Here is an 11,205-nt window from a genome sequence, read left to right on the forward strand (position 1 = left end):
AGAATAAAGTCATGAATATTCAAGTTACGAGGAAAAGTCATAATATTTACGAGACATAAATGTTCTAAGTATTACGAGAAATAAAGCGTACATCATTGTGTCTACCGAGGAATAATGTAAAGGTGTGTTATTTTGTATTGTTGTAGGTATACTACGTTTAATTGCACACTTCCTCTGTTTGCATTTTGTCACATTAGTTACTTGGTTTTTTTACTTTGTACCTGTAAGTGCTTGCATTATGCGTTGGCGTTCTAGTTTAAATGTTTTTGATTTTTTCTTATGTTAGCCTTTATTTATTTATTTTTTATTGTCAATGTTAGCTTTTTACCTCTAAACCTAATTACTTTCCCACCTTTGTTACTGAACTTGTCTGCACAGTGAATTTCCCTTCGGCGATAAATTAAAGCTTCTTGGAAATCTTGAATCTTGAACTTGAATAAAGTCGTAACATTTGCGAGAATAAAGTTTGCGTTAACATTGCGGAGAATAAAAGTCGTAACATTGCGAATTAAAGTTTAAGTACATTTTATGGAAACTGGTTCAGCCTGGGTTTGCTAGCCAGTTAAAACTGAAATAATTATTACGTTAGTTTTACCTGTTGACTGTAACGGACTGAGGACAAAACAGACTTGAGGCTGTGAATTGGTTTTGGAGCTGGCTTCACGGGTCAGATCTGAACTCATAGACAGCTGCTTCTTCATTTAAAACACTTTTGTCTGTTTTATATTACTTTTTTGTAATTACTGTGACATTATTTCGTATTATTACGACTGTCAGTTCTTCGTTAATTCCCAACAAATAATATTTTTTTGCTTCTTAGTCTGGCCCTAATACTCCGTCGTAGGTGTTTGTGGGTTTAAGCATACGAAAACTGTCTCTAATGATTGTTGTACCTTCAACAGTTTCAGCAGCAGTACCGACACTATCAGTCCAATGTACAGATCTTCAAACTGCAGCCTGACAAGCCGAACAAGGAGCTGGCAGACCTTGTCATGTTTCTTGCTCAGGTACCGTGCTGTGTGTTATTTCTGATCGGTGATGTGTATTACCTTCCTGTCGCCTATCTGTGGTGAACTTAAGGTTCTTTCTTGTTCTCCAGGTTGGTCACTGCTACCTGCAGCAGCTGTCCACCTTTCCACAAGAGCTGTCTCAGTTATTGTTGAGTCACCACACAGTCCTAGAGCCAGACCTAAGAATGGTGAGAACATCTGTCAGATATATTTTGAGTTTGTTGATATGTATGTAAATAGCATGTCTCTCAAGCACTGAGATGTATGTTTGTGTTTGCTCTTCAGACCTTCTGCAAAGCGCTGATTCTTCTGAGGAATAAAGATCTGATCGACCCCACTGGCCTCCTGGAGCTCTTCTTTGAGCTGCTGCGATGTCACGACAAACTTCTTAGAAAGGTTAGAGCGCTCAGCCCTTGAATATCTATATGCCTTTTCCCCCCCAACCCACCATACAGTCATTGGATAATAGTTTTTAGTCATAAAATCATATGCATGTATCAAAATGTTTTGCATAGTAAAGATATTTTTAGTGTTTTATTACATACAGCAAGTTGTAAGGAAGAAACCCTTATTGTACCACTCATGTATACTGACCCTGTGTGTGCCTTTTTATAACGTTTGCTCTGTGCCTTGATTTTCTGGTGTTGTATGTGTTTCTGTTTTCATATTCCCATGTTTAATTGTTGACTTTCTCATTTTGTTCTCTCTTGTTGTTTCACTCTTCCCCTTTCAGAAGTAAACATTTGCTTTCCTCACTCCACAGACTCTGTACACGCACATTGTAGCAGATATCAAAAACATCAATGCTAAGCACAAAAACAACAAGGTTAACACAGTAAGTACACATACTTGTTCTCCGTGTTTAACTGAATGTAATATTTAGTGATACAGCAGCCCATAGTAGTCACTATCTGTGTTATACTGTTGTGTGTTTCAGACGTTACAGAACTTCATGTACACCATGCTGAGAGACAGTAATCCCATCGCAGCAAAGATCTCTTTAGATATAATGGTGGAGCTATACAAAAGGAACATATGGTGGGTTTTATTGCCAAACAAGACTTTATAAAATAAGATTTTGTAGAGAGATCTTATTTTACATTTTACAATTCTTATTATTTTTTCACTGCTTTGATCTAATTTTCTTTTTCTTTGTGTCACAGGAATGATTCCAAAACTGTAAATGTCATAACAACAGCGTGTTTCTCCAAGGTGACAAGGGTAAGTTTTCTCACATTGAATGCTTATTATATTGCACAGGTGGCAGCCCTGTACACACTCACCTGCTTCTCTTCCTGTTTAGATCCTTGTTGCGGGTCTTAAATTCTTTCTGGGCAAAGATGAAGATGAGAAAAATGACAGCGATTCAGATTCCGAGGCAAGTCCCAAATATACAAAGTAGTTAGTGAGCAAATACTTTTCTCAGTGTTTCTCAGAGGGAGTGGTTTTTATTTTTGTGCAATCCATGTTTAACACTGTCTTATCTTTCAGGCGGAGGGACCATCAGTCCGAGACCTGAAGGTGAGATACTCCACTGGCAAGAAAACCACCAAAAACAAGAAGAAGATGGAAAAGGCGATGAAAGTCCTCAAGGTACCCCTGTTGTAACTGCTGCAGAGGAATGATTTTATTGTTACATCTGTGTTCAAATTAATTTACTTCATTGTTTTAACTCTTTGAGCAGAAACACAAGAAAAAGAGAAAACCAGAGGTCTTCAATTTCTCTGCTGTTCACCTAATTCATGATCCTCAAGGTAGGCTCGCCTGTCTTCACCACAACAACAACTACAGCACAAATCATTTGCCTAAAGTCATTTGTGCTACAATTCACAGATCTCTAAAGCATCAAATATCTTTTTTTTTTTTTTTAAATTAAGATTTCTCCGAGAAACTCTTGAAGCAGTTGGAAGACTCTAAAGAGCGCTTCGAGGTGAAGATCATGATGATGGAGCTCATATCCAGACTGGTTGGAATCCATGAGGTAAGTGACAAACCCACAGATAATTATCACCCAACTCTTTAAAGCAATTTTCAGCTCATTGTTTTTCTGGCACGTAACTTCACTCTTACCGGTCCCATAGCGTCCTATTCAGGCTGTAGCAGACGGCTTTAAAAACCCTCTGTACACGACCTGGTCAGACAGAGTTAGCATAGCAACGTAGTTTTCGGTACCACGATCAGTGGAGCAGTTATCTTTTAAAAAGAGACTAAAACAGAGCTCAAAAGGAGAATAAATAGTTGAAGTTCAATATTAGGCTCACCAAGAAATACAACTACTAATAATGTTGCTTTGTATTTGCTGAATGTATGTAGGTAACAGTTTGCTTACAATTTTCCTTTTTTAAAAAAAGTTTAAAAAGTCATAAAATGTCAGTGTTTTTCTACCAGATATTGATTTTTCAGCATGGATTAATGATGGCTAATGTGCAGAATAAGCAACAGTTCTTTCTGTATATATTTAATAGAAGCATAAATGAGGTATTATTTATATATATATTTTATACTGAGTATAATACTCTCTTTTCCAGCTCTTCCTCTTCAATTATTATCCCTTCGTCCAGAGGTTTCTACAGCCCCATCAAAGAGGTAAAAATAACTCTCAGTTAAGTAAATAAAAGTCGTTTGACCTTTTATATTTTAAATAAACTGTTTGTCTTCCTAGAGGTGACAAAGATTCTCCTGTGTGCCGCCCAGGCTTCCCATCAACTCGTCCCACCAGAGGTACGTTAAGATCTACAGATTTACTCTATTAGTCAAAACATGTGGCGTGAACATTGGGATTCCAGCGTAACACTTTCCGTACATTCCCACTCATGCAGATCATTGAGCCCGTGATCATGACCATCGCCAACAACTTTGTGACCGACAGGAACTCCGGCGAGGTCATGACTGTTGGGTTAGTAGCAGCCTCGTCTACTTCCTGATTCCAAAATGTTCAAACCGATAATACAAATCCATTCAGATGTTTAACTACCATGCCAAATATCACTTTACCGTGTTAGAGTAAATTTCACCCCTTTTTTGTACTCAAGTATCAATGCCATCAAAGAAGTGACCGCCCGCTGTCCGCTCGCCATCACTGAAGACTTGCTGAAGGACCTGGCCCAGTACAAGACCCACAAAGACAAGAGTGAGTGACTGCCTGTCTTTTTTTTTTTTTTCTCTCACAATTCTGAATTCACTAATTAAAGGAGGTGTGCGCGTATGTTCACTCACAACACAACCTGCCCGTATTTGCCCTCAGATGTGATGATGTCTGCCAGAGGACTGATCCAGCTGTTCAGGAGTCTTAACCCACAGATGTTGCACAAGAGGGACAGGGTGAGCCAACTGAAAACAACACTTTTTAAAAACATAAATGATGTCTTTACATTCAATAACAGTGAGTATAGTTTGCATAGTATAATATATGTTAAATAATTTATTCATGAAAAGAGTTATGATTCGTCAGTGTAGTTTTTTTTGTACATGGTCCTGCTCGGTAGAGAGTTTGATCTAGAAAGGCATCCTGATAAATTATGTTGTAATTACACAAATAAACAGAGGAAAAATGTATGTATGTGTATTACAATGTGAGTAACTGTAAACCCTGCCTCTTGTCTACCAGGGGAGACCCACAGAGGCTTCAGTGGAGGCCAAGATCAAAGACTATGGAGAGCTCGAGGCTAAAGACTACATCCCTGGAGCTGAAGTCCTTGAGGTGGAAGTGGAGAACAAAGAGGGAGAGGAGGATGGAGGTGAGCGGCTATTGTATTATTGAAACTATAGGATTGGCTTACAGTGGCTGAATTGATCTGTAAAACTGAATCCAGTTTCATACAGCACTCTGACACAGATGATAGACCATCAATATTAATGAGTGTCTTTCATTTCGTACAACAGATGGCTGGGAAAGTGCCAGTATTAGTGATGACGATGAAGACGGGGAGTGGGTGGACGTCCACCACTCGTCTGATGAAGACACAGGAGAAGTGGTGAGCATTGAATTGCATAACTCGTTAATCTGCTGATGGTTAATTAGGTATTAATGTAAGAGTTAACTGTGTTTGTGTAAGACGGAGAAGCTTCAGAGTATGCCGGTCGAGGAAAGAAAAGCCAAAGCGGCGGCGGTCAGCGGCAGCAGGCTCCTCACTCAAGATGACTTCAAGAAGATCCGTATGGTACAGTTGGCCAAGGAGGTCAACTCTGCACCGGGCAAGGGCCAGAAGAGGAAGATAGTGGACAGTGACGACGAGGGTGACAGCAGGTTAGAAAGCTATTTGAGCCTAAAGCTTTAAAGCATTGCATTATTAACAAAGTCTTGTCTTCGGAATATGTTTTTTTTTTTTTTTTACTTCCAGGTGTCAGATTCCAATGAATCTTACTGAGGTTTTTCTATGTTTTATTTTCTTCTAAATCTTTCAGAGGGGAGGTGCTGACTTTGAGGAATATTGAGAAGCTGCATAAGAAACCAAAAGCAGACAAGGAAACTCGCCTGGCAACAGCAATGGTAAAACTTTATTCAAACTATTTTAGAGTTACTTGTCCAGGGGAGTCATGGTTGTTTAAAGGTCCAGTGTGTAAGATTTAGCAGAAATGGAATATAATATGCATAGGTATGTTTTTAATCAGCGTATAATCACCTGAATATAAGAATGGTTGTGTTTTCGTTTTTCGCCATCTTTCTATGCTAGCCCAGAATAAACAAACCAAACACTGGTTCCAGATAGGACTTTTTAGCCACCGTAGTTTCTCCTACACGCTTGGGAGGCGAGTGGTTATTCCGTTGGTTGCCATCTGCCACTGAATCCTACACACTGGTCCTCAAAAAGCCTCTACAAGAACCTTTCTTCTTTTAGTTGATACTGGCGACCCCTGTGGACAAAAGTGGTAGTGTTTTTCCCACCTTGTTTTATCTGATTCATGGGAATCCAACCAAATCTGACCTGGTGGCAGACATTAAAAATAACTATATAGAAATAGCCATCTTCTTGCTGATGGTTTTATCTCTGATTATGTTTGATTATAGAGGCATCAGTATTAAATTGAGACTGTTTTATAACCAGTTAACGACTCATTGTAGAAAGTTTAAAACGCACACATTCATATCGCTTGTCCAAAACCCAAGTAAATTCATTTTACTATCATTGAAGTCTAAGAAAACCAACCAATATTCACATGTGAGAAGCTGGAACCAGATAATGTTTTACCACTTTGATTAATAAAATAGTTGAGTTGATTTTCTGTCAACTAATCATTTCAGCTCTAATGATGCGTTTGATTTTTCTAGGCGGGACGAACCGACAGGAAGGAGTTTGTCAGGAAGCGGACCAAGCTGAACCCACATGCCGGCACCAGCAACAGGGAGAAGAGGAAGACGAAGAACTTCATGATGATGAGACACAGTCAGAATGTCAGAACCAAAGGCAAACGCTCCTTCAGAGAGAAACAGGTAAGTCACGCCTGTATTTGACTGTGGTTAAATCGGTTGAAATCTAACAAACAACTTGAAGATGAAATTGTATTTGCATTTTAACAAAAGATATTTTGTTTTTCTTATTCAGATTGCTCTACGGGAAGCACTCCTGAAGAAGAAGAAGCAGTACAAGTAGGAGGACGTGGACATAATGTTACATTTGCCTCTCGATGACCATCCCAAACCCGAACTTCGACTGTGTATAATAATATTGTACATCCTTCAAGTAGCCTGTAAAACTTGGTTAGTTTATTAATGTATAACCTTCAACAGATGAAATTCATACATTTACACTGTTCTGAAATAAACTATCTTTGATAATTGTGTGAAGGTTTCTATATTTGGTGAAGTTCTCATTGTGTTTCGGTCTGTTGGTGCTGCAGCTCTTTACTCCCTGACTCATTCTTTACAGCTGATAAATGGCCTCTCATTGGTCGCAGACAAGAACAAGAACTGTAGTGTGAAGTGTAAGGGTCGGGGGGTTATTCTTTTGGACAGCTTTAGTTTCCTTTTCTAAAGGTAAATAAACATATTCTATCACACGCTCCTCGTAGGCAACACAGGAAACAGCTTTATTAACAAAAAGTCAAACATAAAAGGTAAAATCTTTGTTCTGATCTGATCCCATTCAAATAAAATATATATAAAAAGATTTAAACTGTTTTAACACTTCTGTGGTGACAGTTTCTAGCATTTGTTTTTATGTCTATAGCTCTGGACCTCACCAAAAGTATTTTAATGGCTATATTGGTTTAGAATATATGTATATATACTGAGAACTGAGAGAGTACAATATTTGTGCTTGGTGTTTGCAGGGTACAGACAGAATATGCAGACACTGCACTATTCTACAGTAAATAGAACTCAATCAGGATGTGGAGGCGTTGTTAATGTATAATTCCAGAAAACATTTAATTGGCCAATATAGTTATATAACAATTGTAATTGCAGTCTAACATTTCCTTACTTTGCACATTACTCTGTAGTTTAGTGCCTTATTTTGAGCATGTCAGTGTTATTTACAGAAGGTAGGCAGAAGACAGAATAAGATAAAGTTAACTTAATCTGAAGTAATAGACTCATTCAACAGTTAAAGATTGTGACACTATGAGCCTGTCAGCCATACCTGTATGTTTTTTACTTAATGTGTAACTTCTCTTGTGGGTTTTATAACAAATAAATTCGTGTTAAATCTTGATGTGTAAAACAAATTTGATGTAAACACACTTACAGATATAAAGGATAAGATCCTATATTTTTGCGTTGAATTGGAGAAGTAATAAGTAGGTTACTTGGACTCTCATTAACATTACTGCTTGCCATCTGTTGATATTTCAAGCTGCTAGAAATTAAACAATGGTCGCTTTGTTTACCAAGCAGTGGGAGCTGCTAATGAGCATTATATTTGTTTCACTCAGCTGCTGTCCAGGTGACGCTTTTAAAACTACAATACCCATGAAGCACCTGGAATCACAACAAACGTGCTAATGCCAAACATTCCGCTCAATGAAGCCGGCATTTTAATTCTTGCTGCGACATGAGGTACCTAAATTAAATATTTTTGACTCAACACAACGATTATCCAATGTTTTATACGTATGTGTGCCAGTCTACGTTCAGCATTTTGGATAACTTCCCGGTTTAATTACGTCCGTTCCCCCTGCCAGCTAACGTTAGCTCTCGCGCGGATGCTAGGCTGCCTGCTAGTTGCTGTTAGCAACCAAGCTGACCGTTAAAGTCGACGTAGTTACTGTTACTGTAGTTGTGCTAAAGGGGGAGCTTTAATATGTGCTCAAATGTCGTTAACGTTACATTTTGTTTTGATTTCAGAGAGAGAGAGAAACTACAGTGTGGATTAAGGTTATAAATAACGATGCTAACATCCGGCAGTGTTAACCATCAGTGCCCCCCTCGTCTTTTACAAACTCTTGTCTGGTTGTGTTTATTTCAGCTTCCTTCAGCTGATATTTAATATGTAGTAATATGAGTGTTTGTCTGGGCACAGTAGTTATTGTTTTAAATGATATTCGGAGGGTTGCTAGCTGTCTTTACATTAAACAGCTTTGTGTGACATGTGCTGTAAACATGTGCATCCTTTACATCCTCTCTTCTTTTTTTAACAAAACATTATTGTATATTTTGGGGCAGAAAAAGTAGCCTGCACACTTGTATATTAAAATATCCTAATATCCTAATATCCTAATACATAGCTATAGGTGCATCATGTGAGCTGCTGATGTGATTTGATAAACAGCAAAGATCAAATAGTAAATATGAGGAAATAAGAGGAAATGCATGGTTATACAATAGATGTAAAGGGTGTAAGATACCTCCAGCTGACTGCAAAACACATAGTATCCTTGACATATATCACTTTTTTTTTCCACAAGCTGCCTCACCCTCAGTCTCTTATAGAAATACACTAATTACTGTTACTGATTAAAGTCCATGGAAGCAGTAGTGTTGACGCTGAGTGCTTTTTAGGTGAGTGGGAGAGGTAAAGAGCGAGATCTCATGAATCCACACCCGTCTTTTGTACCTTTCCTGTATGTAATGCAATACGCTGGTTGCTTTGTGGGAGTCCCTTTTTTGCATGGTGGACGTAGAGGCCTAGAAAAAGATATGTATGGATCTAAAAACAGTTTGTTTTTCCAGTTGCCACTGGGGCCGAGTAGTTGTGCATCTCTAGCGTTAAATTATTGACTATCTCACTCCTCATAAATAATACACTGTGATGATGTTGTCATCTTAAGGCCTTGAAAGGGCTCCCGCTGATCCTGGATCTGTCTTTTCAGTTAAGTGGATATACAAAGTCCCCGACGCGTGTTGAGAAGCCCATTCACAAACCTACAAAGTAGAACAGAAGTCGGGGAGAGTCTTTGATCGCTCGTGCATTTGATGGGACTTTCTGCTCTTATAGCTGAGAGGACTAGCGATGAGGGGACGACACACTGAGTCTATTCAGTGTGAGGGACCTCGCTTTGAAGAGGGACAGTGCATCGTCTGTGAGGTGTGGGTGGAGCTCTGTTTCTCTGTGACATGTCAGCTGTGGAGATTTTTCATCAGATTCAGCAGTAGGTAGGGATTTTTATGGCTTTGCTTGTGTTTTCTTTGTGGTGTGCCGTGTTCGCTTGGAGGAATTTGCCGCTCCTGTTTCTGTCACAGTCTCGGATGAAGGAGTAAAGGGGAAGTGACACTGGAAGGGAGAGGAGGTATACTGACCAAACTTCAGCTGCCAGGCAATGTCCCCCACCTCTAATTTCCCCTTTTGTTTCCTCCATCGATGTCTGTAGAGTATTATTTGCACTGTTTCTGTTTCAGGTTATTCTTCCATGATGCCAGTGTCAGTGGTTGGCCTGCTTATTATCACTAGGGAAGGGTGATTGATTATTCTCTCTCTCTATTTATTATCATTTATAGCCTCTCCGTATAATCGTATCGGGTCAAACGGGCGTGCAACTAATGGTTACCTTTTTGTTGTCAATAATACTGTTGATTTTTTCCCTCACTTATATGTTTAAACTATAAAATGTCAGAAAAAAGTGAAAACTGCCAATTGTAGGTTTCCCAAAATTTAAGACATCTTTGAAATCGCTTGTTTTAGTGACCAAAACTCAACAATAACTAATTATCAGTGATATGAAACTGAGAAAATGGCATCTCAAATCTCCACATTTGTCTCTATAACCAGAGAATGATGTTCATTTTCATTTAATTTTCTCTGCATTATATCGATTAATCAGACTAATCATTTACTTAAACGTTTGTTTGCGAGTGAGATTTTATTGTTTGGATCATTATTTCTAAAAAAAACATTTCAACAACTTCAAAATTAAGACTGTGATTGTCATCAATATGATAACGTCCATATCACCTTACCCCTACCTGCCACCGTCTTTAAGTCAAGTTAAATTAGATTTTATATTGCCCAGAATCTCAAATCACAATTTGCCTCTTGGGCTTTACAATCTGTACAACATTCAACACCCTCTGTCTTTAGATCCTCGATTCAAATGAGGAAAAACTCCCCAGAACAACACACTTCTAACGGGGGAGGGAAAACGGAAGAAACCTCAGGAAGAGCCGCAGAGGAGGGATCCCTCTCCCAGGACGGACAGACATGCAATAGATGTCGAATGTACAGAACAAATCAACAAAATTACATTTTATATATATATATAGAGATATATATATATATATATATATATATACAAATTTTGATGACACAATATCTGATACATGAAGTTATAAAAATATGTTGAAGATATGTGGAAACCAGGCGGCTCTTTAACAACCTGCCGATGTTTGCCAATGAGACCATATGATCCTCTGTTTTCACCCCTAGAGAAGATATAGAATCTCTCGCACACGTGGATCAGCAAAAGAATATCACCGTACACACAGATTATAAAGTGACAAAAATAACGATATAGGCTGTGAAAAGCATAATTTTAAGGTCAAGAATGCATTCTGTAAGCAAATTATTTCCTGTCAAATATGAAAACACTTCCATGCTCTATGACAGGTGTTGTTTCGTGTAGGCCAGCTATGGCACCGAAGGGGGATTGGTGCCAGACCATGCCAAGCAGGTGAAGGTCCCAAGGGAGCGGCCGGGAAACAGGGCCTCGAAAGCAGACCCCCTGTGAGCGGATTGGGTCCTTTGTTTTTTGAGGCTCACGAGGCCGTGGAAAGGACTTCCATAACTCCTCAGCATTTCTAGCGAAGTAGGCGAGCTCCTGT

The 11,205-nt window shown here is 38.8% G+C and overlaps 2 protein-coding genes across 4 annotated transcripts in view; both read left to right on the forward strand.

Annotated features, from left to right (window-relative positions):
* sdad1 (SDA1 domain containing 1) overlaps nucleotides 1-6,791 on the forward strand; it is a 7,371-nt gene extending 580 nt beyond the window's left edge. Inside the window, exons 2-22 of the mRNA XM_035668493.1 lie at nucleotides 903-1,007; nucleotides 1,100-1,198; nucleotides 1,296-1,406; nucleotides 1,774-1,845; nucleotides 1,948-2,048; nucleotides 2,174-2,231; nucleotides 2,314-2,388; nucleotides 2,502-2,603; nucleotides 2,695-2,764; nucleotides 2,888-2,991; nucleotides 3,539-3,596; nucleotides 3,673-3,731; nucleotides 3,830-3,906; nucleotides 4,043-4,140; nucleotides 4,255-4,331; nucleotides 4,618-4,747; nucleotides 4,893-4,984; nucleotides 5,066-5,256; nucleotides 5,415-5,499; nucleotides 6,280-6,441; nucleotides 6,554-6,791. Coding sequence (XP_035524386.1) covers nucleotides 903-1,007; nucleotides 1,100-1,198; nucleotides 1,296-1,406; nucleotides 1,774-1,845; nucleotides 1,948-2,048; nucleotides 2,174-2,231; nucleotides 2,314-2,388; nucleotides 2,502-2,603; nucleotides 2,695-2,764; nucleotides 2,888-2,991; nucleotides 3,539-3,596; nucleotides 3,673-3,731; nucleotides 3,830-3,906; nucleotides 4,043-4,140; nucleotides 4,255-4,331; nucleotides 4,618-4,747; nucleotides 4,893-4,984; nucleotides 5,066-5,256; nucleotides 5,415-5,499; nucleotides 6,280-6,441; nucleotides 6,554-6,601 — 1,974 coding nt within the window. The 3' untranslated portion in view covers nucleotides 6,602-6,791. The remainder of the gene's footprint in view (nucleotides 1-902; nucleotides 1,008-1,099; nucleotides 1,199-1,295; nucleotides 1,407-1,773; nucleotides 1,846-1,947; nucleotides 2,049-2,173; nucleotides 2,232-2,313; nucleotides 2,389-2,501; nucleotides 2,604-2,694; nucleotides 2,765-2,887; nucleotides 2,992-3,538; nucleotides 3,597-3,672; nucleotides 3,732-3,829; nucleotides 3,907-4,042; nucleotides 4,141-4,254; nucleotides 4,332-4,617; nucleotides 4,748-4,892; nucleotides 4,985-5,065; nucleotides 5,257-5,414; nucleotides 5,500-6,279; nucleotides 6,442-6,553) is intronic.
* A 1,127-nt stretch (nucleotides 6,792-7,918) lies between these two features.
* klhl8 (kelch-like family member 8) overlaps nucleotides 7,919-11,205 on the forward strand; it is an 11,133-nt gene continuing 7,846 nt past the window's right edge. For 2 of the 3 annotated variants that reach the window (XM_035668095.1, XM_035668097.1), the window contains exon 1: nucleotides 7,919-8,007. The gene's annotated coding sequence lies outside the window, so the exon portion shown is untranslated. Of the gene's footprint in view, nucleotides 8,008-9,260; nucleotides 9,544-11,205 lie in introns of all 3 variants that reach the window. The other variant, XM_035668096.1, reaches the window with a different exon arrangement.

This window comes from Morone saxatilis, unplaced genomic scaffold, assembly GCF_004916995.1.
Source record: "Morone saxatilis isolate NCDOM2014 unplaced genomic scaffold, NCSU_SB_2.0 Contig21, whole genome shotgun sequence".
NCBI classification, from domain to species: Eukaryota; Metazoa; Chordata; class Actinopteri; family Moronidae; genus Morone; species Morone saxatilis.